This window comes from Amphiura filiformis, chromosome 9 (genome assembly GCF_039555335.1).
Source record: "Amphiura filiformis chromosome 9, Afil_fr2py, whole genome shotgun sequence".
NCBI classification, from domain to species: domain Eukaryota; kingdom Metazoa; phylum Echinodermata; class Ophiuroidea; order Amphilepidida; family Amphiuridae; genus Amphiura; species Amphiura filiformis.
In genome coordinates this window covers 55,503,491-55,530,156 of record NC_092636.1, presented here as the reverse complement: position 1 = coordinate 55,530,156, position 26,666 = coordinate 55,503,491, and the positions used below count along the sequence as shown (strand labels likewise).

Below are 26,666 nucleotides of genomic sequence, written 5' to 3'. Positions count from 1 at the left end.
GTAATAATAGTGTCCTGGGGTACCGCTTTAAGTTTTTGACAATTAATTTCCATTGGTAGGGACACTTCATTACACATTTCATGTATTATGCTGTATTCGTAAGTAACATTTCAGTATTTGTAGGTAAGAATTAGACTTTTGGTGGATATCGCAATCAAAACTTCATTTTAGAAAGCACTTTGAATGTATTATTTTCTTTATGTGCGTTTATTGATACTTTAGACCCTATCATGTATTCTATTACCTCCACGACCCATTATTCAAAATCGTGAGAGCCCATTATTCTGCAATAATGGGTCGAGCCCGTCAGAACACATTCTACGCACAGCATTACGCTTGGTTCGCGTGCAATATTTCCGCGATCGCGCTGTCACTTCGCTGCACGTCTGCTCCACCTTTAAGTAAACAACTTAAAATATTTGTGCCAAAAATGATATTTCCTCTTTAAATCGCACTTTTCTGGTAATAGAATAGAAATAAAGGGTGCAGCATTATCCTTTACACGCAAATAATGTGTCCTCGGCAGTAAAAAGGTATAAATAAGTTTTTACTGCCTCGGACACATTATTTGTGTGTAAAGGATAAAGCATTACCCTTTATTTCTTAATTAATAATGTCGGTTCACAGCGTTGAAAGAGGATTGAAGTAAGAAACAAAGGCACTAAAGTGACTTTAATTTGCTTAATTGCACACAAATCGCTTAAAACCGTTATTGCAGACTTGTGAAGTCCATCTTGAGTCAGTTACGTCTTGTGGCCTTTCGTTTGAGGGCAACTACAATTAGCTTTATACCAGGGTCCATCAATGTGTTGTCTAGATCATGAGACAATGAGAACAGTCATTTTTCCATGGTATTCGTAGGTAACCTTAGCGAAAAACGTCAAAAGTTACCTTCGAATAAATCAATTTGGACACAAATTACTCAGAAACCAGAAGGTCGGTAAACATTTAAAATGAAGCACACATGACAGTTGACAAATCCAAGTATTTATCCTTCTAATCTTCTTTGAATCTGATTTTTCTTTCAAATGAGCAGGCCGTCGTCTATTTCAGTACATATTTTTCACCAATTAAGCCGTATTCAGTTTTGCATGGTGGGCATGTATGTGAATTCGCAACTTTCATTGACATATGATTTGATAGCAAACATACAGGCCTTCGTTATGTACCAATATGGGCATTGGCATGAATGGCGGTGTTTCATAATACTGTCATGATGTCAAAGTGTATTCGTAGAGGTAACATTCGGTTACCGAAATTTACCTACGAATACTTGCTTTTATTGTTGACATTAAATATTTAAACGCAGGTTATTGAAACTTGGTAGAAATAAAGAGTGTATTACCCTGCACCTATTGCTTAACTATTGTTTACTATTCTCCCACTTTGTGGAAATGGCACAGCTTTTAACATGTATTCGGAGGTAATGCATATTTTTACCAAACCTACCTTTGTGCCATTTAGAATTTCTGGCAGCTAAACACAATAATAAAGATGTCCGAATGCAATGCATTTCAGTATTGGACATATCAAAGCTTGTATCAATTGTGCATTTATTAGTGATTTCCATTTTTAAAGATATATCTAGTGCTATGAAAAATTGTATTCAAGTAGGTAATGTAAAAAATACCACTCAAAAAATTATCACAAAAATTCATAATTATGTACAAATATGTGAAAAATTGAACAGGCAATCTTTGAATACACACCTTTCAGGAAATCAATTTAGATTCAATCCAATGACTTCTTTTCATAACTGATTTAGATGTTTTTAAAAATACTGTAAGAAATATTTTGAAAAAATGGGTAAAAATAGCATGTTTTGGGGTCTCTGTGTCTAAGTTCTTCACAGAAGGGGGTCTTATTATATATGGCGCGAAGCGTATGATCAAGGTGAATAAACACAATACAAAAACGAATGCCAATTGATTAATACTTAAAAGTTATGGCCCTGAACATGCCGTGTACACTTTTCGTTGGATTCGACCATATATATATATATTTTTTATCTAAACTGCGCCGCGCGCCACTCGGGAAGCCACGGCGCGCCACATGTGGCACGCGCGCCGCTATTTGCGGACCCCTGGTTTAGATGTAAAAATTGATACATCCATTTCCCCTTGATTTGAGATATAGGCAAATATAACTTGTCAATTAAAAGGAAATTATGAAGTACTTTTGATCTCTACCCTTGATTACCGGCTACAGATCATAATTACACAGATAATGTATTAAATGCAAAAATGTGTTGTTTGCCGACTTTAAATGGGCTGTTTGAATCGCAGTGAAGCGTGGTACATTCTGGATTCTGCAAAGTGTTACATACGGTTATGCATTCCTGATATGTGCAGTTACTTGCGCTATGGATACGCATGTTCAATGACTTCAAAAAATGTTATTTAGGAGTAATAATAATAGAATAGAACAAACAGGTGTTGCAGTTTCCTTTGCACCCAAATAATGTGCCCCCGGTGTGAAAAACATTGAAGTAACACCTTGTCCATTGTTTATATTTCTCCTGCTCACCCATTATTTGGTTGCAAAATATACTGCACTACCCTTATTTGTCTGGTCTGTGCAGGCTTCAGAATCAGATGTCATATCCCTCTTTTTATCTTGTTTAAATAATACTATTTGAATCCACTACAATTGGCTTTGCTGTCTCACTTGATTTCTTAGTTATGCCACAAGAACACATGACAAAGTGTATGATTTGTTTTATACAAAATGATTTATTTCCATCAAGAAATACTACATACATCCTTTCCTAGATTAGTCTGGTCTGTGTAGGCTCAAATCCCATACTAAAGGTTTCAGAGGTTAAATATGTAACCAGTCTGTTCAGGCTAAAGTGATATTTTTTCCAAAATTGAGTTATCAGATTTATATGAAGTAAAAAAATCCCTTTCTATCCGACCAAACCCCATGATTATAACTGATTTGGTTGCAAAGTTACAACATTTATACATGTTTATAGTCTTAACTATGACTAACCATAACCGTAACCTATTTCTGGCTATAGCTCAGTTTCATATTTGCCAACATTAGCCTGAGTGGACTAAATCTGGTCACATAATATTGAATCAAACTGCAACTGATTTAATTGTTACGCCTACTCCATTAGAACACAAATATATGACATGGTATGGATTTTTATTTCCATAGAGAAATACTATCAATGTTTCCTGGATTAAATTTGAAATCAAATTAACATTTGCAAATGAACCAAGACAGTCTAGGCCAGAGGCGCACATACAGCAGGACTGCTTTCCAACTTACTGACATCTGTGATATAAACATTAACAAATACTGAAAGTAGGTTTTCCTTAAATTTTTACCCTTTTTGTACAATTTTGTTATTTTTGACCCACTCAGTGCATAATTAGGCCATACAAAATATTGTGACTTTACCCTTACATGAAAATATTGAGACCAATGAATGGCAAACACAATAGGATGGCTCTGCAAAAAGTGGGTTAAGATTGAATACTGCCCTCCTTTTGTGTACGCCATACATTGAAAAGGCCAATGGCCTTAATGTTAACTGATGAGTGGGTCAGTGACCACTACATAATTTATGGCAAAAAAAAGGTGCCTTTCTAACTCTTCAGATTGTTTTCTTTGATCAGATACACATATTTGACCTGCAACCACACAATGAGCGTAAAGCAGGGGTTGAGTTTTAAAAATAACAGGTGTGCTACAAATCGCACTTCTGGAACTGTAAGGATGGGCTGTCAGGTGTGTTATTAAATTGCACTCGGTAAGACTAAGAAGTTTAACTCAATCCCTGGTAAAGTCATAAGTTGGTAGTTTTGAAACATCTTGGTTGATGTTCTTTGTTTGCCACACACCTGTATGAGCCAGTAGTATGTCCTTCGTTAATGGTCCACTGTACCCTCATTCAGAGGACATACAGACATACTATTGGCTTGAACATGTGTGTGTGTGTGTGTGTGAAACAAAGAACACCAACACAGCTGCCAGGATGTCTTGAAACTACCAACTTTCAACTATACCCTTATTTTGTGATTGCAAGTAACATATTATACATGAATTCTTCAATCAAGAAATCAATGTTGACATCCTTACCAGTGCCTGTAAGGAACAAAGCAAAAGATTAACGAAGTCCTATAAATAGGGTGGTCACATGAAAATTTCAAACCCACCCCTGGAATTACTTTTTCTGTCAGGATTGTTCCTTCTGCAAAATGATTTTAAAAATCTTTTGAATCAACTCAATCGGACAATCCGTTGCGAAGATACAGTCTTGTAAAGATTCACAAAATTGGCCATTTTTACCCCATTTTTAGGAAAATCCTGATTTTGTCATAAATTCATGAAGCGATAATTGTGGGAATAAAGCCAAAGAAGGCATGAGATGGATTTTTTTTGTTTATTTAATGTTCATAAATGCAAATATTAAAAATCCAGGGTCATAATTGCTATATTTGCTTCTTTACAACATTTTTAAAATGGCTGAAATCACAAAAATAACTCCTTTGCCAGGACTTTTAAGGTAAATATGTGTGATTTTCACCATTGAGGGCGCTATTATGTGCCAATTATTACCTTCAAAGGCCTGTATTTCCTTAACTACACAACCAAATTGTCTGATTTTTGCACAGGATTTTGCTCTGAGGGTCTAGATTGTAAAACTGAATATATAGCATAATTGTACATCTTTGGGAAAAAAGTTTTATTTGATGACAAAATTTATTTTGTGCGTAACTTTTTATGCGTGACTGCATAAAAATGCTATATTCACCTTCATTACGAGCAGAAAATTTTCTATCTAATTAGGTAGTCGGGTTTGCACAGAAGTTACTAGGAGACAAATTATATAGAATTCAAAATGCCCAAAAGTTTTCCAACTGCTGCAGAATCTGTTACAATTTCCACCATACATTTGTGTATGTAGGCAGGGGTACACACAATAGCTAGCATTGTGGCCACCCTACTATAAATGTTAAACGTATATAACTAGTTTTGTTATAATATAGCTGATACCCCATCTGTTATGAAACTAGAAGTCAGTAAAAATAGCATAAAAGCTTTTAGGTTGATTAAACAACACTATACTTGGGGAGCTAAGACCACCTGCTACCACTAGTACCATTGAGGCCTATTGACCTTGATCTATTTTGATGTGTTACTTAGGTAACAAAACATCCAAGATGGTGCAATCCTATCCTTATTTGATTTGTTTTATAAATCAAAACAAACATTTTAACACCTCTTTCGGCAAAATCAGAGCACTTTGATGTAGAATGGTACATCCCAGACAGGTTAAACTATAATACATTGTCTGAATCCTTGTGACTAGAAGAATACATTGGAATAATTTTTAACACAATTTGAGCAAAATTGAAAATTGACCCTGTGCAAAGTTCGATCACCTTTTACCTCCCTTGGGGCCAGTTTATATTTTTGGGAACATCCAGATTATGTTTTAGGGTCATCTGAGGAACTTAAAATAAGTTTGTTTGGTTCGGTCCTGTAGGGGGTGCAAAGTAGGTGGTCCTAGCTCCCCGAGTACTACACTTATTTTTTGCTCACCTCCCTCCTTACAAACAAGTTTCTTTCATAGGTCTTCAATTAGCAAATTGGGTCTAGACTGAATGGCTGGGAACCCATACTTTAAAATATTGGTATCAGGCCTGGAAAAAATTGGAATCCAGGAAGCCAATTCCCAGGAAATTTTGGGATTTTGATGGACATTTTAGAATTTGAAGGGAAATTTAGTATCCCTGTGTAAGAAATACTTATGATATTTTTTGATCCAAATCTTGGAGTAAACTTTGTCGTACACTGTATCTTGCCAGGAAATAAAATATTTTTCTAGCCCTGTTGATATCCTCTATATTAACACCCCTGCCCCTTGCCACATGAGCGGATAGGCAAGGATAAACTAAAACTGTGACTGCAATTTTGGCAGTAGAGCAACTCCGGCTCTGCCAAGAGAGCCACTAATTTCTTTTCATGATTGAATCTTCCTTTAGTTCCATTCATAATACACTCTTCTGCAACACCTGTTAGGCTTCAAAACATTCTTAACAATACAAGATAAATACTTTTAACTAACATGCTCTCATTATCTTAAATGATTTCAACACCATGCAGGTATAATACATCATATTTCCTGCCACAGGTGATGTAACTATTGCATATGTCAATGTGCTCAGGAAATGCATTCCTTCAGAACCCAGCACTGGTTATATACACCATATTATCTGCCACAGCTGATGTATAATCAAATGTGCTCAGGAAATGCATCCAGACCTTAATGAAAATGATGACCAGAATGCTTGGACATCAAACCCAAAGTCAGTGTCATTAATTGTGTTTGAAATCCAACATGAAGGCTTGAAGGCACCTCATTAAATTAGTTTGGGTTGATGAGGTGCAATATTCACAAGTCACTATTTCCAAATTAGTGTGTCATCATCATCTGACTAAACTTGCTTCTTCCAGTCCTGTGTCTATGAGTTTCAGATCTTCCACATCATCCTTGATGGTATTGATGAGATGACTCAGGCCCTCTTGTTGTTGCTTCAAATGCTGCAAAAATCAATGAGAAATACATTGTGAGTTGATGTGATGAACCAACTTATGTGACACAAAGAATGATTGAAGCCCTTGCCATTATCCAGTGTGAAAATGTTATCACTGTGGCTTCAACTGACAATTTTATTTATTTGGAAGACCTAAATGGGCAAGGGGCATCAAAACTACCTATGACAGATATGGCATTGTTTGTTGACTTTTTCATCAAAACAAATATCAGGTCCTATTGGTACAATGTACTAAGTGCCATATTATCCATTTTCACAAAATCTTACCTTAAACATGTATAACATTATACACGAACTCAAAGCACAACACAACCCATAGCCAGTGGAGAAACAATCAAAAGCTGAATACAGTTTGTCCACTCTGAAGTACAAAGTGACAATGCGCGCGTATAAACAGTGCCGCGTCTCTGCTGCAGATATATGCGTGCCTTCAAAGTCGGCACAATGTGTGCGTCCGCGTCGGTACTTTGTACTTCAGAGTAGACTGACTGTAGCAAGTATATGAACCCATGAAGCTTAAAAAGGTAAATAAAAAGGTTCCAGGCTTGCTCAAATCCTGAGTAGTCAGAGCAAGAGTTTTCATTCCATATTTTGTTTTTAATGTTGTGCAGTGAGAAATTTGAATGCCTTGAGTGGAATGTTGTTCAAAGAGAAAATGCGCTATTTTTGAAAGCAAAATGCACGCGCCAGTTTTTGAAAATGCGCAAAAATGTGCAATTTGCGCATTTAGTACCAAAATGTGTAATTTTTTGTCCCCGAAAAGTTTTAAAAAATTTACTGTTTTTCTTCTAGATTTTCTTGTAAATTTTTGCAACGGCCTATTTTCTATATACTTTTTTTAACATGGATTGTGTTGCAGATCATTATGGATCCTTTGATTTTAGTAAAAACTTCAGGTTTTTGGAAAATTAGTACTTGAAAAAAGGTTATTTTGGGCAAATTTTAACATTCGCAGTCGAACCTAAAATGCGCGATTGTACGTAAAATACGCAATTTTCAGCATTTTTTGCACATCACACATTTTCCCTGTCCTTGTTAGTATCTCCATATATGCAAACATACCTGTCTGATTTCTTGTTGCAGTTCTGGTGATATCTGGTACTGCTCATCTCCACGTCGACCACCAACATGGCTATGTAATCTTACTTGCGACATCATTTCATTTAAACGACCCTGACAACACAAAAAAACAAAAATGCAGACATATGAAGTTGTGCGTTTTGTGTTCTCTCACTAAATTCTTTACAAAAATCACATAAAGAGAATGTGTATATAAAAGTGCAATCTTAAGGTAAAAGAGAAGTAACAGTGTGGGAGGAAAATAATTAATTCAAGAGAAGGAAAAAGAGACAGCTAAGTTAATTGACCATGATATTGGATGGGCAGGTCTCAGGATAATCTCAACTACAACATTGGAAAGAAGATGAGTAAATCTCACTGTGATCAACAATTAGCTAGTTTGAAATAACTTGAAAATTCCACTCCTGTATGCGCCATACCTTCATTTGTGCAGGGGCGTTCAACTCCGCTTGCACTGTTTCCAAGTTTGTATGCAGTTGTTCCTCTTCAATTTGAATAGCAATTCCCAGCTTTCTTTGCACTTCTTGTCTCACCATGACCTGAAATAGAAATCATTCAACAAGTCCATATTTTCCCTTTTGGTGAGTATACATGTAATATTTTAATTTTAATTATCCGTCTACATGACGGATAATGCCAGACGAAGTTTCTGTCTGAATGTCCATGCCGGGAAGAAACTGGTAATATTATTAATTGCCCATGCACGTGAATCGTAAGCCGGCAAACTCATTTGAAATGTCAAATCCACTGCTGTTAGCTGGCATAAAATTCACTGGATGCCCAATAGAAACACTATTGATTGGATTTGTTTTCCCTTTTTGTTCTTGCACCAGTAAGTTGACTCACCTGTAGTACCCTATGTGAGAGTTCCTGGTGTCTTCTCTTGTACTCAGCAATCTTGGCATGGATGGTGTCCTGATTATGCTGTAATGTCTCAATGTCTTTACCAATCAACTGTATGAGGAGAACAAGATCAATTTATATAAGATAGTATGCAAATGCAAGATGCACCATGCTAAATAATGTCATTCCTGCAAGTTTATGAACTTGTGCTGTAAAACATCCACAAGAAATTAAACATATAGAAATTAATGTATTGATTGGGTATCTAAGAATTATTTGACCATAGCCAGACCCCTCACATTTAAATGTTGACATCTTAACTAAAACCATATTTTAACCATGAAACATTACTTTTTGCATAAAATTTGGTAATTTTGAGGGTTCCAATTTCACCTCTAAATGACCATGGCCTGTCTCAGGCACGATAAAATAATAATTAAGACACCGGTGCACCGGCTGAGGCCATAATAATACTGTGTCTCGCATCAAGTTGAATATGCTGTCAGTGCGTTTACATCACAGGCATGAGACAAACCAGTCAACATGTGTGTATACGCCCCACATGATAACGTTTTCAAAAACTCTCCCCTATACCGTTACACAGTAGCCAGCCATTGTTAATCTGTGATGAATACACTTTTACAGTAGCGTATACTTGAACACAAGCGGACGCGTGAGCTAGTAAAATTTGTCATGCCTGGAACCTGTGCATGTTGAAGTCAGTATTTTGGTGAGGTTCTGTTTTATTCTGCAGTTTTATTGCTGATATCAACAGAGAAGTCACTAATCTTTTTGTAAGGCAATGATTACTGACATTCCTCATGAAATAATCATGTGATTATGAATGCAATGAACATGATTGAATCCCTAAATCACATGTGATTTGAAACTACCACTGCAAAATTTACGCATGGTATTTCACTTTAACTTCAGACAAGATATGAAGAGCTTTGTTTCAAAACCCCTTACATCCACTTGCCCAATTTTGAGAACACATCAGAAAATCATCAAAAAAATCACTAATATATCAAAAGCAGTTTTTGGCGGGATGCTCGTCTTCCCCAAGCAACCAGCAAAAAACTGCTTTTGTTGCAAACCCCATATATTAGTGATTTTTTGATGATTTTTGATGTGTTCTCAAAAATGGGCAAGTGGATGTAAGGGGTTTTGAAACAAAGCTCTTCATATACTATAGTGTACAAACAGACCTAAACAAGTGCTCTGTATAGAATCTGTGCCATGTAACTTACATCTAATCTTGCTTGCTGCTGTTTGGTCTGTTGTTCTTGGTTTTCCAATCTGCTCTTAAGTGTGTGAAAGCCTACCATTGGTACTGGTATCAAACTAAATAAGTAGGACAAATATCACAGAGCACACATTCAGACTTTACTAATAAAGATGCACAATACATTAAGAACTATTTTGATTGGTTAAAGAGATTTCCATATCATGCACTGAGCCAATCAGAGATATGATAAGCATATTCAGTAGAGCTGAAGGGGATTAAGTATAAAACGGCTCAGAGATCTAAAAGCTCTATTTTTATTGGTTACTCAGATGATTATAACATGTAATTAACCAATCACATGCACTGTAAGAAAGGCAGTTAGTACCCATGGGATTTACCGTATTCATTCCAATAAGTGCCAAGGGCGCTTTACAAAGTCATTTTGTGTGGGCGCTTATTTTTTGCCAGGTTTACCAAATTTTTCGTAAGGGCCGTTAATTAGAGACAAATTTACCTACGTTAAAATAGGGTCCCAGGACGTTCTAGTAACTTTTCAATTTCTGATGCAGTAAATGTATTGCAAGTTTACACAGGACTTCAAATCTTCAAGCTATTTCACTGTATCAACATCTATCAGTCACTTCAACATTAATGGTACCCTTAAACAAATTGAAAATAATCTGGGTGGGCGCTTATTGGGGTATGGCCGCTTATTGGACTGAATACGGTAAGTGCAATGCCGCGCTGAGCAAGCTTGTACGAATCAAAACTATGCTAGCCTACACGTTAAAAATCCTGACTTACCTTTCTGGATCAGGATTATCCAATCTTGCTTGTCTCCATAATCTTGGATCATAACCAAGGGGAGAGTTATTAAGATAGGCATCTAGTTGTGCACCTGATACAGCTAGTTTAGGCACCATCTCAACAACACCCAACTGTCCTAGCTGGTTCTTCATTTGGTACTGGCTTAGATGGGTAAACAACTGTGATGCAGGAATGCGTTTGGAAAGGCCAGTGGCAGAGCGCTCTAAGATGTAGATAACTACCTCAGTTCTGGATATGAATGTAATAAGAAATAAGAAGTGATTGATTGATTTTATTTGGTTCCATAATACAAAATACATAAAAATATTATATTGCACAGTTTAAAATACATTACATAAATATAACACTTGACAAAATAAGAAATTAAAAGATATACAATGTGAAGATAAAAATACACTAGGAACCGGGATAACCCATAAAGCCAATGTTTCAGGCTTATTTCCAATGGGGTCCTTATTTCCAGTGATAATATATCTGGTCTCAAAAATAATTCTGCTTTGTCTTGAAATTATCAGACGATGTACTTTTGCTACAGACTTCAGCCAACAATTTGAATAAGCCCTTTCATAATTCCAATCCCACATGCTCAGAACTTCTCCATCAGGTAGATGAGAGAGTTAAATGATCCAATCTCCTCCATTGGCGGCTATGTGAATGAACTGTGACTTTTCGTAATATTATTTTTCACTGACATGTTTAATAACATTGGCAGTTCTACTCTGCTCAACAAATTTAAATTTGTTATAGGCCAATGTTTTTAATGCAAGATGCCAAGGCCAAACAATATATGCAAAACACAAGTATAAAGCATTTTTCACAAAAAGCGAACCTCTCCCCATTGAAATACTGGGCGTGTTTCAGGATGGTTAATCTCCCATGCATATTACTCACAATACAATCTGTCTAATGTGCATTTGGAAATGTAAAAGGGTTTATTGCTCATTTTTAATATTATTACAATTCATAATTGTACAACTACAAATCTCTTACTGCTAAATACTATACACTTTCAAATCCTTGTCTTGTCTTACAATTTCAACAACCATACGCTTTCATTCAGTTTTTCCAGTTTACACAATCAATCATACAAGATAGACATGTATTAACCCCATGGGAATTACCTAATGATTATAATTTTTGGCAACATTCTTCAGCAGTCTGCTGCTTCAAATTCGAGTTACGCAAAGGCAGCTTAGATCATCATGCTCAGGTGGTACCTCTCTTGTTGAGCCCAGAACACAATGTGTTTCTTTTGGTGACCGAGCTTTTGCTGCCTATGCTCCCAGATTGTGGAATAAACTACCAGGTCAAATCAAAAATTGTACTTTTAAATAGTTTAAGAAGCTCCTGAAGAGCCACCTATTTCAGGATGCTTATCAGCAGTAGCTTTTGAGCTAATGAGCGCCGTTTAACATTTTGAAAAGATTTTGGCGCGATGACATAAATGTAACTGATTAATTGATTGATTGATCAAAGCTGCTTAGCATTGCTTGACCCACGAGTGGCCAAGTCCTTTATATGAGATAATCAGGAAGAGCAGTTGGACACTGCTACAGGACCTTGCCAAATACTATATTTACAAGAAGACTATTGTGGTTTATTGGGCCAATCAGCAGCATGGTGATTTAGCAGTTATACTTTAATTGGTCACTCAGATAAATAAATCAAATAATTAACCAATCAGAAAGGCTGTAAGAAAGACAGTAGCTCTTTGGAGGTTAAGAAGTAACCAATGTGAATGAACTTACTTTCCATCTGGTAAAGATCTGACATCCTCAACACACACTGACAGACTTTGGTTTGACCCCAAGATGCGGAACAGACTATCCACCAGCTGCTGCTGTTGACTTCGTATTTCAGACTCCTTCTTCTTGAAGTGCAAGATGATCATGCCATCTTCATCCCTTGTGCATGGTTTCACTGTATATCCGACAGTCTGTAAAACATAGAGGAAGGGGATAAAGATATTGTAAAACCAATTATTACCAAAAGCCACTTTATTTTCAAAATTGTTTAAAAGTTTCAATCAGAACAGCAACGATTTGTTTTTATGCCAATGATAATCAAGGCAACATCAGTTTTCTGTTACTAAGTACACTGGGTTTCAGAGAAGAACGGCACTCCCTTGCTCAAATTGACGCGAGCGCCTTATTAATGAACAACATACGCGTGGCTTTGTGTTCACTTTTAAGGGTGCCGATCTGCGCCGACCAACAATTTCACGCACAATCGGCCAATCAGATTATTGGTCTGTTGCTATGATTGTCAGACGATTGATTCAGCCAATCAGAACCCATCTTCCATGTTTACGCTCTGCACGCTCTCAAAATGTAAACAAGTGCCGTTCTTCTCTGACACAAACTTTAGTGCTGACAGGCTGTCATCAAAATATCGGTTTACCTCCTGCTTGAAAACAACAAGTTCAGGAAGGGCATTCAATATGCAAGCAGAAAAATGGGTTTTAAGCCATCCTTTTGCACAAATTATGAAATTTTGAAATATAAATTTAGACAAGTCAACCAATGCAAGTGTTAGGAACATGCAAGGGAATGATAAACTGATCCTCATGGACATGCAAGAAAAAAAGCTAAATAGAAACTACTAGGACTTTTACTGTGATTACAATCTGTATGTCTATTACAGTGTGGTGTCAACAGCTTTTAAGCTCCCTGAACAAATATTTTAATCTTTACCCAGTGCAGCCCGTGCACATAAAGGTTGGGAAAAGACCATTTTGTCATGAAGTAGCCAAATTGGTCCAAGTTTAAAATCTGTAATAGAGGGAACACAACCTCTCACCTTAAATCTACAGAAAGGATTTTCTGGGTTGAATTCCACAGCATTCTGCTGGTTGAAATAGCCTTTCCCAGTTCCCCAGAATGCCTGTATTTGATTCCATTTGGCAATAATTACATCTCTCTCATCACCATAGATGACAGGCATGGACAGTGCACTGGCTATGTTTAATAAGTTGCCATCTACACCTACAAATGAGCATAAGGTCATCAATAAAGTTAATTAAACTGGTAGAAACAAAGGAGAAAGAAGTACATTTTCTCCATAGACTAATGACATAAACAGATGGGTCCAGAATCATCTGTTAATATGGGCCTATCATTCTGTGATGTGCCACAAACAAAACTGCAATCTGCGCCCAATACCACATATTTTTTAAAGAGCAGTCTTGATATTTGCGCGCACATGCAAATGGCCCATTTCACGGTTAGGCGCCACTTTTTGATTTTCAACATATCTGGCCTGGTGTGTAAAAAATAATGGGGTTACAGAATTTACTGTTGGTGATTTTTCATTGTCTCTGTATGGCCTACCTCCATTAGCTTAATCGGCCTTTCTAGTTTTATCTTTCAGGGCGCACAGGGGTCAGAAATGGTCAAAAAACCACATTTCACTAGCAACCTGGAAACAGACATTTATTTTCCAATGCTGCCACTTTTAACTATGTTGAGCCTACCAGCTGCTTTTGTTGTTTTTATGTAGTGAACAAGTTGCACTCTACAGCCATACATGAACAAAGTATTAGTTGTCAGTTAAACTAGCATGAGAACCATTTAAATTTCTGAATTCGGATGTGACATTTTCCGTTCACATCTATGTACCTTATTCAATGTGGAATAGATCGACTAATACTTTACATGAATGGCAAACTAGTGTGTTTTAGTAAAGTTCAGAGTCTTGTTACTATTTGTTGAACAAATTACACTTGTTGCTCTTACTATGTAGATACAGCGATATTTTGAATAAATTTGAAACAAATTCCGTTCACAATTTTGTCACATCCGATTAATTTTCCAAATAGTATAATTTATTAACAAAATGTGGCAGAATTTTTTCTCCTTGATTTTAAAATCTCCTGCTATGAGCTATCTAATGACACCATTTAATGAAAACTCCTTCATCAACTTAGCTTGCAGATGTCATTTCAAAGTTTCCGTTCACATGTGTCACATCCATGGTACCTGTCACATCCAAAATAGGAATGGGACTAGGATGCCAGTTTGAAGTTATTTCATTACAGGTTTGTGGGGGATCAAAAGGCACAACAAATCTTTAATTCAGTATGCCTTCTTTAATTGTGACAGGAGATTCAAAAAGCTTCAATTTCCGTTCACATGTCACATCCTCAAAATTAGTAGCTTTTAGGCCAAAATACTTAAACAACATGATATTTGACTTTCTAAAATAGGTTTATTATTTTGTACATGTCATATATGATTATTTCAAAGCTTTGTCTTTGTCTTTAGAGGACAGTTTTGTATACAATTTACAGAAGCGGATGTGACATTTTCAATTGTGAACGGAACATTTCAGTAAATTATAAACATTTTGCTTGTCAAAAATATAAAGGGTCAGGAAAAACGTTTTAGCATTGCTCAATTCAATAGAATCTCACAAAATATATGTGTTAGAAGTGCCCAAAGCTTATATTTTTGACAAGCAAACTGTTTATCATAATGAAACATTCCGTTCACAATTGAAAATGTCACATCCACTTCTATAAATTGTAAACAATGTTTTAAAATGAACACTAACACAGGTTGATATGTTTCAATATATCCCATTTAATTCACTGAGTGTGTGAAAACTCTTTGAATCATTATTTTCTAAAACATACTCTGCTTTACAGTGTGTGGTTTCCATTCACATTGACATCAGTCACATCCAAAATTGCACAAACATCAGAATCTTGAATTTGACCTGTGTTTTCAAACTGGCTGATATTACTTGTGAACATTACCCATATTATGACCTTCAAAGCTGTGCAATATCAGAGTCATTCATTGATTATTAAAATTGTTGAGTAAACCTTTTCATGTCAATTTCCTTTTTTACCACAAAATTACATTAAAGTGGCCATAAATTTGTCATTACACAACAAAATTTGCCCAAATTTGTTCAGAAGGGAGCCTATGACATACTTGTTTATTTTAAATATCTATGATATATGTATTGGACAGTCAAAGTATAAATATACACTACTCAATATTGATCAAATTTGTTAAAAAATTACATAACATGAGATAATAAATCATAATTTTCTTCAAGAAGTAGCGAGATTTAAGCTGGGAAATGATATTTTTATGAAAATCTGGTCTTATTTGGAAAAGAAAACCTCTATTAAATTAAATTTACTCCATTTTGAAAATTTCGAGTTTTTTTTCACCAAAAGTGGCGCCTAACCGTGAAATGGGCCACATGCATATGACGCCATGCAAAAGCTGATAGAAACCAGCGATAGAATGATTGGCCCTCATGAATATGCGAGAATTCTCAAATTGCATACAAAGCACAGGGACTTTGCCAGTTGGTGCACTATCTGTACCTCGGTAACATAATATATGGTTTTGATGTCAATTTGATCAACCTTACCACTTTACAATCACCAGTTCGGAGGCTAAGTTGATACACTAGAGAGCTTGCGAAATGAAGTTACTTTAACTTTAACTTTAACGTCTAGAGGATTATAGAGGATTATGTATTCAAACCCACTCTGCCATTAAAGCCGCTTGAAGTTAAAGTTAACGCCAGAATCTATAGTGTGCCGTAAATTATGATGAAAATATGTCATAATTAAAACAATGGTTTGCATATTTCCTCATAGACTACATAATCACCACTTATGTATTGTCTAGTTAATAGACCAATTATTGGAAATCTAATTTGGTTTGGGTAAAAACATGCCACATGATGCTAAAAATTACTGATTGAATTAGATCAAAATAAATTTTGTTCCAAACGTCACACTTGATATATACATTTGTGTGTGCTCATGACGTACACCAAATCAGCTTGCGGAACCAAGTTTTTGGCTTAACTTCAACGCCAAGGGATTAAGTTCCAGTAAAATGGACTGATTTTACGCGACCCAGCAGTGTAGTGAACTTCTGCAATTGCAGCTACTGTGAACATTTTTTACAACGTTATGTGTCTTATAATTACACCTCTGTATAACCAAATATGTTTGTACTGTTCAGGTATTTTATTTAATTATTATTTTATTCATTTAGGCCTACATTATGTACCCCAATTCAGCAGAAAGCTGGTCTAACATGTGTCACGCTATTATACGCATATTATAGGCCTATGGGTATTATATGTCAACCAAATTATTCATTATTAAAAGAGGAAGCCTATTTGTTACAAAAATAAGAATGTCAGAAAAGGAGCATCCAGAAATATGTTGGTTGAAATTCAAAATTCTGGGAGTTTTTAAAGAACAAAATGAGGATCATTCGGGAGATATATTTAATTCGATCAGAATGCAAAGAGGAGTCCTTGCCCTCCTAAAAGAAAACTCCTGGCAACGCCACTGGGGAGTGGGAAAGTGAGGATAGATGAATAGATGGAGGAGGGGATGATATGGAGAGGTGGTGATGGTGGTGGTGGGGGGGGCTAGGAGAGCAAACAGATAAAATGGGCTTGTGTCCTGATGGAAATATAAAATTGACAAAGCTGACGTTTACTGGAATAATAATTGAGCTTTTATTATAATAATCCGGGACAATAATATAGGCATATCACAAGAATATTTAATTGAAACATGTTTAGAAGTATAATATTAGCGTATAGCTCATAACATAGGCCTAATTCCCATTGCATTGGTCATCGCCAAGAGATGTAATCCATGTTTATTGAAACTAAGCGCCTATTGTAATAAGTGTTACCAACAAACCACTTCAGCAAACAAAAGGGAGAAATTTGATGCAGTCGCTTTTACATACCCTTCTTTTGATCACCCATTGATACACTTCCCTAGTTTAAACAACAAGACGCTGTTGGTACAGAAACCAATCTGGCGTTAAGCGTTGAAGTGAAGTTGAGCAAGAAATCGAATCGATATTTTTGAAGTTGCCGTTAAAGTTCCAGTAACTTCGAATTCATTCCGCAAGCTCTCTACTATGAATGCCTGGCTCTATTCAGCGGGTAAGTGTGTATGTCCCCTCAATCCGTAGCAGACCAATACCTTGTGACATCTGCATAGTTCATAGCCTGCATATCATCTGAACTAAAACTTGCAATGTGAATCCAGCATGTGTATTTACACTGTGTACCATTTAATGAATAATATGTTTTCAACTCACCTTGCTGCTGTTGTTGCTGCTGTAATTGTTGCTGCTGCTGTTGTTGTTGCTGTGTCCCAAGCCCAGTTCCAAACCCACCAAAACCTAAACAAGTGAATTTCATAAACAAAATTAAAAATACAACAATTTCAATTAAGGCTTGGCATGTGATTGATGGCATTATATTTAACTGATATGGAATAAACAATGCTGCTGTAATTGTTGCTACTGCTGTTGCGACTGTGTCCTAAGCCCAGAGGTAACAGTAGCAGGTCAATCATCTAAACACTGTTTTCCCGTGTGGTCATGAATTTCATCTGTGGAAATTCACAGAAATGAATTTCATCTGTGGAAATTCACTGAAATGCAGGTATTATGAGGTGACTGCAATTTTTTTATGATATATATTAGGATATTTTGATGTATTGACATTATGCTTAAATTTATTACAGGACATCACCACTTCACTGACTATTTTGGCAAAAGTTTTTAAAGCACATGTCCTCTGGGTCACCTATCATTTGGTCACTAAGTGAAATAACATCTTCTCTATATCTAGTTGCATTGCCCTATCTTCACTGAATTAGACTTACCACCTGTTGTGCCTGTACCAAATCCAAAGCCTGTGCCTGCACTAGTGGTAGTAGTTGTGCCAAATCCACCACCTAATAATGAAGAACCAGTTGTTTTAGTTGCTCCAAAACCACCAAGACCTATTGCAAGAAAAATACATAAAACAGCTCAGCTTAATCTTGTGTCACATATTAACGGACAAGCAATGACAACTCAAATGACAATTTGAAGTACATGCACTTTGGTATGATTCATGTAGCTTTAACTTTTTTTCATCATTAAAATTAATGAAAACAAAACAAAAGTTTGGAAATTTGGAAAGAAAAAAAAGAACCAACTCCAGAAAACAATGCAGGGGTAGGGACGAGAACAGGATTATAAATCTGTGACAGAGCGGTTGAATCCATTTGGATTCTCGCAGGAGAATTTTGCAAGAATCCTTGATCATGCAAATTTAGAATATCCTCCATTGGTGGCATCTACCTCCCTGCTGCCTAAGCAATGATTTTACAAAATACTGCCAGTGCCATGGTATAACCCCTTGGCAGTCACCAAATCACAATGACGATCCGAAGTTTCCATCTTTCCCAAGCAACCCAACGGCCATTTTTGCTATTAGAATGCAACCATCAAATCAGTATTATTGTATAATATAGTAATGATTGAAGTAAATAATTCACTATTTTGGGGGTTCTGTTCAGTGCTTTACAAGTAATTTTTTTTTCTGTAAATTGTTGACGTCTACATGAATCCACATGGAATTGCCCTGCTGACATTTTACAAATGTGTTTGCACAAATTGATTTGCGAAGGATTTCTGAACTTACAAGAATAGAAGAAAATTGTATTTGATATGGCCTTTAAGTTTATGAATGAAAACTTCATTCCACTCCAGCGTAATGGCTCATAACAAACAATGTTCATAGGGAATATGCTACAACTATGACGGAAGACTGGAGTGGTGCAGTGGTGGAGACTTTGACTCAAATGGTTTCACACTACCACCTCTCATGTATCATACTGTTTACAAAATTTCAGTTCCCAGAAATAGATGAAACTTCAAAGTTACAAACTTTTTATGCAAACACATTTTGAGTAAGTAGATAACATCATAGATTCAAAAAAAAATCAATAACACTGTACCTGACCCAAATCCAAAACCAGTGGTTCCTGATGTTGTAGTTGTACCCAGACCTTTATTAGCTCCAAACCCAAATCCTGTGGTCCCTGTGCCAGTAGCAGTACTCCCAAACCCAGTGCCGCTACCAAAACTGAAGCCAGATGACGCTGCAGATGTAGTCGTTGTCCCAAACCCAAGGCTTCCACTAGTTGTACTGGCTGCACCAGTACCAAATGAAAATGTTGGAGCTGAAGTCTTGGCAGCACCAAATGAAAAACCTATGGTAATTATCAAAGATCAAGTGGTTAAAGCCATAATGTATGATTGTATGTCTTTAACACATATCAAGTAATAATAACAATGCAGATATCAGTATGAAACACCCCAATTTAGATGTGCAAAGATGATAATTAATCTTATTGTTGTTTCGGAGACTTCATTTGTTTCGGAGGCTTCAAGTGTTAACAGAAAGTTTGTATTGGGTCCCATTTTCAAACGGCGATGTATATCTCCACTGTTTAAAAACAAGTGACTTGAGGATCTACTTTGCTACATTTTGATAAATAGATTGGATGGGTTCTTTTTATACTTCCACAAGCTAGCTTCTTCTTCTTCTTCTCGGTTACTGGCGGTGCTCAAGCATATAAACCAGGCATGTGCTGGGGGGACTTGTTGAGACATGATGATATTGTCAGTTAGATTATTCCACAGTTCCACTCCTTTATCATGTTACGTGGGCAAATATGAGATGAGTTTACAATAAAACAGTTTGTCATGTTTGTTTTGGAGCCTTCATTCCGCTTCAAAAGAGTTATAAACGGAAAATCGTCTCTACAAAGTTAAGATTTTATTTTTAAAATAAGGAAAAAAAAGGAAAAAAATACCACCCCAGAGCCCAGACGCCTCGAACCGAGGCTAGTGCAGTGATTGCATGATTGAAATTATCTGATGCAAAATTCGGAAACCTTGCGAATGTAACGGCATAAGTACGCTACGACGTAAATTGGCTTTTAGTTTTAGCCTTTTTCTGAACAATCTGAAATGTATTTTCCTATTACTGGCTACGATGAGTATGTTGTATTGCTCTAGATGACTTACCTGAAGAAGTTGTGCTTGTTCCAAACCCAAAAGATGGCTTCGAAGTGGTAGCGCTTTGGTTCCCAAAGAAAGACATTGTGTCGAGTGTGCAGAATTCGACAGCCGAGCCGAGTGAGCATGAGTGAGCCACAGAGGTCGGTATACACAAGAGTCGCATAAGTTTACATGTTCACGTAACCTCCTTCAACTCATTTGCATAGAACTGGATACCAGGATCGTATTCTGATTCGTCGTTCCTTCTAACCTGTTCTTTGAGCAAAATGATATTTCCCAAGTTAACTGCAATTTCAGCGCTTTCATTAAATCCGTCGATGATGATAATCCGATCTCTCCTTTTCATCGCCCAAGAGGATATAGTGGTGTTGCTCTGTTGTGGAATAAAAATCTCGATCATTGTGTCAAGAAGCTGCCTGATGGAGGTAAACGCGTGGTTTGCATAGAGCTTAATTTGGAATCTGAGCAAATATGTGTTATCAACACTTACCTTCCTTGTAGAGGTAAATACAGCGAGGCTGACTATGATGATACGCTGGATGAGGTGGTGGAAATTTTTCAGAAGTATGGTTCTACACATCATCTTGTTCTTATGGGGGACTTAAATGCTTCGCTCAATAGGAACACTCCATCATCAAGAGACATGCATCTCATCAGATTCTGTGGCGATAATGACATCTCATCTAACATACCAAGTGAATATACCTTCTTCCATGTTAATGGAACTGACAAGAACCAGAGTGACTACATACTGGTCAGAACATGTGACGAGAACCTTCTGTCATCCTACAGAGCTGTTACCTTCTCTGAGCTACCTTCCAATACTTCTGACCATATTCCAGTTACGGCTGTTTTTGAAGTGTCTGATCTGAAAAGAAAGAAAGATGATCTGAAACCCCGAAAGTGTCCTGTAAAAACAAATTGGAATAAAATAGACAAAGAAGAGTACTGCAGTGCTGTGCAGAATGCAATCATGATTAGCACCGACATCTCAAGTTTGGATGAGTTGCAAGCTCAAATCGAAAGTCTTATTCACTCCCTTTCTTCAGCATCGAGGCTGTGCTCTCATGGCAAACGCAAGGCTAAGATCTCCAAAAAAGGTCTCAAATTATGGACGCCTGCTATTGCTAGAGCTGTTGCAGACAGTAAGAATGCCCACCGACAATGGAAGAATGCTGGCTCTCCCAGTGACCTGCAGCATGTTGCAACTGTGAACCGCAAAAGTCGAAGGCAGTATTGCGAAGTACCATCCGTTTCCATGCAAGAAGTCTTCAGATTGACAACTACAATAAAATTTCTGCTGCAAAATCTGAGGATACCACACTCTTTTTCAAGCTTGTAAATCAACAAAGAGGTGGAAACCGGGTCATAACAGATGAGCTAAATCACGATGGGAAGACCTTATGTACACCCGAGCAGATATCTCAAGCTTTTGGAGAGTACTTCCAGTCTCTGGCTGAGCCGTCTGTAAATTCCAACTTCACTCAATGTTTTAAAGATGATGCGGTTTTGAATAGAAACCTGATCAATGACATCCTCTCTTCAGTAGATGGCGAGTTTGACGTTATCACAAATGATGAAATGAAGACCATCATTCATTCTCTTTCAAATGGAAAGGCTGCCGATCTTCATGACCTGTCTGCAGAACATCTTAAGTTTGGTGGTGATCAAGTTATCAAGTCCCTTACCAATATTGTCAACTATATTCTCAAATCAGGGCAGATTCCAGACATGCTCAAATGTGGTGTTCTGACTCCTGTACTGAAGAAAGGCAAAGATCCAAAAGACCCAGCAAATTACCGTGGCATAACTGTAACTTCTATCATCATGAAGGTCGTTGAGAAGGCATGGCTACTAAGGGCTGCACCTATCATGCAAAAGAACCAGAATCATATGCAGAGAGGTTTTACTAAAGCAACATCTTCCATGAATGCAGCTCTGCTGGTGTCTGAAGCAATCAATGATGCTGCTGATAACAAGAAAGCAATTCATGTCACTCTGCTAGATGCCTCGAAAGCTTTTGACGTTGTGGATCATGATATATTATTGAATGAGATGTACGACGCTGGAGTGACGGGGAAGCTGTGGTTGGCATTTCAGTCAATGTACCAGAACACTGCTTCGATGGTTAAGTGGAATAACTGTCTCTCTGCACAATTTGAGGTAAAACAGGGAGTTAGACAAGGAGGAATTACTTCTGCACCTAGTTACAAGATCTACACAAACAGCCTACTTGACCAAATGCAGAATCAGAAGATTGGTTATGCGATTGGAACATCCTATATTCCAGCACCTACTTGTGCAGACGATATTGCCATTGTTGCTTCAAATCCAACTGAGGGTCAAATCCTGCTTGATCAAGTGCAACATTACAGTAGAGATCACAGATACATGATCAACCCAACTAAGAGTGCAACCATCAAATACCACACAAATGATGAGATCAAATATGTCATCGGTGATCAACCTATTCCAACTCCACCGGAAGCAACCCATCTTGGCATTGTAAGAAACAAGAAAAACGAGCCTAATATCGATGAGATGATAAAGATGGGTAGGAGAGTAACATATTCTCTCATGGGTGCTGGACTGCATGGTAAAGATGGTTTGGCTCCTCACCTTGCATATCATCTAATCTGTACCTATGCTATACCTAGAATGATGTATGGGGCCGAGATTATGAAGTTCAATGTCAAGAACCTTGCCCGTATTGAGTGCTTTCATAGAAAACAACTGCGACAGATTCAGTTTCTGCCTGAAAAACCGTCGCCTGCTAATACAGCTGTTTATGCACTGCTCGGTGCAAAACCTATTGAAGCACACATCGACTCTGCTATCCTAACTTTGTTTGGGAGTATTGTCAGACAATCCAATAGCATTGAGCACCAAATAGCGAAGAGACAGCTGGCCATCAAAAACAGCAACAGCAAGAGCTGGTTCATGATAGTGAAAAGTGTCCTTGCCAAGTACAACATGGCGACACCATACTACCTAATGGAGAATCCTCACTCCAAGGCTGTCTGGAAAGCTGAAATAGCAAAAGCAGTCTCCTCTTATTGGCAAAACCAATGGAAGATTGATCATGACTCCAAATCCAGCTTGAGGTTCCTGAATATAGATGCATGCAGTCTAGGTTCACCTCATCATGTCTGGAGTTCATTACCTTCAGATGTCCGTGAAGTAGAGAAGGCAGCTGTAAAGGCAAGATTATTGACTGGCACCTACATACTACAAGCCAATAGGGCTAAATTCAATCAACACAACTGTGACGCAACCTGTTTGCTGTGTGAAATAGCTGAAGAGGATATGATGCATTTTCTTATCAAATGTCCTGCACTCACTGAGCAACGCTGTTACCATGAATCTATCCTGAAGAGGACACTTCTTGAGCATTGTAAGATACAAGAAGTCGATGACCTATTCTCAAAAGAGGATGTTTTACTACAATTTATTCTGGACTCCTCCCATGAATGTATTCAGAGTGTCATCACCCTACCAGTAGATTGGCCCAGTTTTACAGAATCGATCACTCGTCAGTGGTGTTATGGTCTACACAGTAGAAGATCGTCCCTTCTAAAACAGCTTTCTTATGCCGATATTTAATATGCTTGCTCAACTTATACACATGCCTCTGTGGATTAATGCATTGTGTATGTACTTCCTTGATGGTCTAGCTGATGTCTGCATGGCCGTTTCTTCACATTTTTGTCACCTGTCTAAACTCTGTATACATGCATATTATGAACTCACACCTGTGATTACTTAGCAATCTTATACATATTGCCTCTTGTATCTGATTGCTTTACATTATGTATTTTGTGTAGAATTTAGCTAATTGTATTATATGTATTTTGCACTGAAGTACCAGTATTTATTTGTATTTTTGATATGACATTTTAATATTTAATGGGTGCACCCTGCCATGTCCTTCACTACATAAGCATGTTCTATTTATATGATAATGAACTAATACTTGTTACGCATCTTGGTGACTGCGAACTATTTTCTGCGTGCTATATAAATGATTATTTTTGGTATGGACCCTTCAACAGAGCATCTGTCATCGAAGGGGTGCGCCTGAAACAAGAGGCGGGAAGTCCAACCTACTACTACTACTACTATTAGCATACTTTTGGATACCTCCATATTTGGTATTACCTAATTAATTATTTATACCTCTATGTTGTTTACATAGTGACGTCATTAGAGCTGGTCACTTCGTCAAACATCCGACGAGCGAACGTTTGCAGTTTTCTTTTAATTACTGTTATATCGTGAAATACCATATAGCTGAGGTGTTAGTCCAATATGCATAGGAAAATATTTCTGGCGATGACCCATGTTCACATTGGCTAAATAAGCTGTATTTTCGCTGGAAAGGGGCCGGGACGAGTCGGCCATTTTGTTTGCAAAAGGCATGTTCTTCTCCCGCGTTACCCGGAAGTGGCAGCACCAGAACAAATGACGTCATTTCTGGATTTCAGCCGGAACGGTTACGTTCACTGCCGTGCATCAGTATAGGCATCAGCTTATCTAGGTTTTACTAAAGTAAAACATCTTTGGAGTGAGCCGACCTCGTATAGTAGATCCCTATTATGCTAAGCAGCACCGAATTTAATTATAATTTCGGCAGCAGGGGCATCCCCCCCCGTTTTTTTTTTCTTAAATTTTTATACCACTGGAAACCTCTGGCTACATAATGTTTATGTACCAAAAATTTCTTGCAGATTAATTCGTTTAGCAAAAATATCGTCAAATTTGAATTTCGTTCGGGTGGGATAGGCCTACCAGAACGAAAACAGTGAGCTATGGAGACGGTGAGGCCCTATTCACATAAATAACTTGCAAGCGCAAAATCGACTGAAATTTTAGGAATAGGCCTAAGCTTATATCGTGGATATCTACTGAAAAAAATAGAATGCTAGCCTCAGTCACGAAATCCTCCTTTAAAACCAGGAATAAAACGGGAAGGCCCTATGTCAAAGGGGAAAATGCCCAAAGTTATCCAAAACTATCATAGGCCTAAGTGACAAAAATTTCCCAACATTTTACATTTTGAACTATGAGAAATTCGGCTGTTTTGGATATTTGTCCTGAGATAACCTATAGGATGATAGGCCTAGGGCCTATTTCTGTTTAGACTATGCCATAGTCTATTTTTGATAAATAAAAGCATGTTAGGCCTATTAATGTTAATCATGATGAAAGCATTCAGTTGAACTCGAAATTATACTGATATTTATTACATCAAAATATATACTAGTATAACATTGTTATGAAAAAGTTTATATAATTGTAGTGACAGTAAAAGTAAAGAATACGTACTAGGCTTATATTATTGAATGCAACATATCATAATGTCATAATTGTATTGGCACTTCACTGAACAATTCTGATTTTAAAATCTGCCAGTTTATTTAATCGCGAAATTCCAGGTTAAAAATAGACTATGGACTTTTAATTTTAAACGGGATATTGAGCGGGCAAAGTCCCTAACACTCACACTGTCAATCATACTTGTTTATCAATCAAATTTAACCGCAAGCAAATACAATACGCGCTCATGCACTTATTGACGCGTTCGTGCAATTACATAACACAATGGCGGCATACTTGTGTAGGCCTACCATGCATGTAGTTATTAATGGTAATGATAGGTACCCGGAGGATTTTTACCATAACGAGATTTGGGCGACCAATCACAAGCCAGGTCCATTTAAAGATGCATTACATCATGGCCAATTTTAGTAGGCCAGATTTCCGACAATCTCATCCATAGAAGCTCATAGACAGCCGTGTTAAGCATGAAAACCGCAATCCAATGTCAGTAGTCCACTTGGGGAGCTAACAAACAGAGGGTGTAGGGTGACTGAAAAGATCAGATGTGAAAATCTATCAATTGTGCACACATTAATTAAATCAGAGTTTTAAGCTTAAATACAATATCCAGAGTATATGCAGAATGGGCAAGTGGACTACGGGTAGTCTAATTTCTGTTTTGCTGCAATATGTAAGCCCATACTTCAAGAATTGACAATTAGGGCGCCCCGGTTTAGGGCCTACATACCCAATGACATACAGATGTGATCAAAAACACAGAGCAACAAATTTGATACAGTAACAAAACAAAGACATATATTGATGATGTCAACTCAAGAATACACATTCAATTACGAATTTCATATGCTCTTGTGAACTCATTAAATTAATAATAGTTGATCAAGAGAAAGATCATCAATGATCTGAGAT

General features: G+C 37.2%; 1 protein-coding gene across 1 annotated transcript; it reads right to left on the bottom strand.

Annotated features, from left to right (window-relative positions):
- Positions 1-5,598: 5,598 nt before the first annotated feature.
- LOC140161192 (nucleoporin p54-like) lies at positions 5,599-20,534 on the bottom strand. Its single transcript, XM_072184641.1, has 12 exons — positions 20,424-20,534; positions 19,349-19,603; positions 18,227-18,346; positions 17,655-17,738; positions 13,354-13,538; positions 12,303-12,490; positions 10,531-10,782; positions 9,749-9,842; positions 8,502-8,609; positions 8,075-8,194; positions 7,638-7,748; positions 5,599-6,561 (listed from the first exon to the last, which is right to left on the bottom strand). The coding sequence occupies exons 1-12, from the start codon at positions 20,497-20,499 to the stop codon at positions 6,448-6,450; spliced, it is 1,707 nt and encodes a 568-aa protein (XP_072040742.1). The 5' UTR covers positions 20,500-20,534; the 3' UTR covers positions 5,599-6,447.
- Positions 20,535-26,666: the final 6,132 nt, after the last annotated feature.

What these genes read in the sequence shown, in the direction of transcription:
- LOC140161192 (XM_072184641.1), bottom strand. Translation starts at nt 20,499, where the DNA reads ATGTCTTTCTTTGGGAACCAAAGCGCTACCACTTCGAAGCCATCTTTT. An exon ending in AACAAGCACAACTTCTTCAG is followed by an intron (nt 19,604 to 20,423) that starts GTAAGTCATCTA and finishes TAATTACCATAG; the next exon opens with GTTTTTCATTTGGTGCTGCC. An exon ending in TGGTTTTGGATTTGGGTCAG is followed by an intron (nt 18,347 to 19,348) that starts GTACAGTGTTAT and finishes TTCTTGCAATAG; the next exon opens with GTCTTGGTGGTTTTGGAGCA.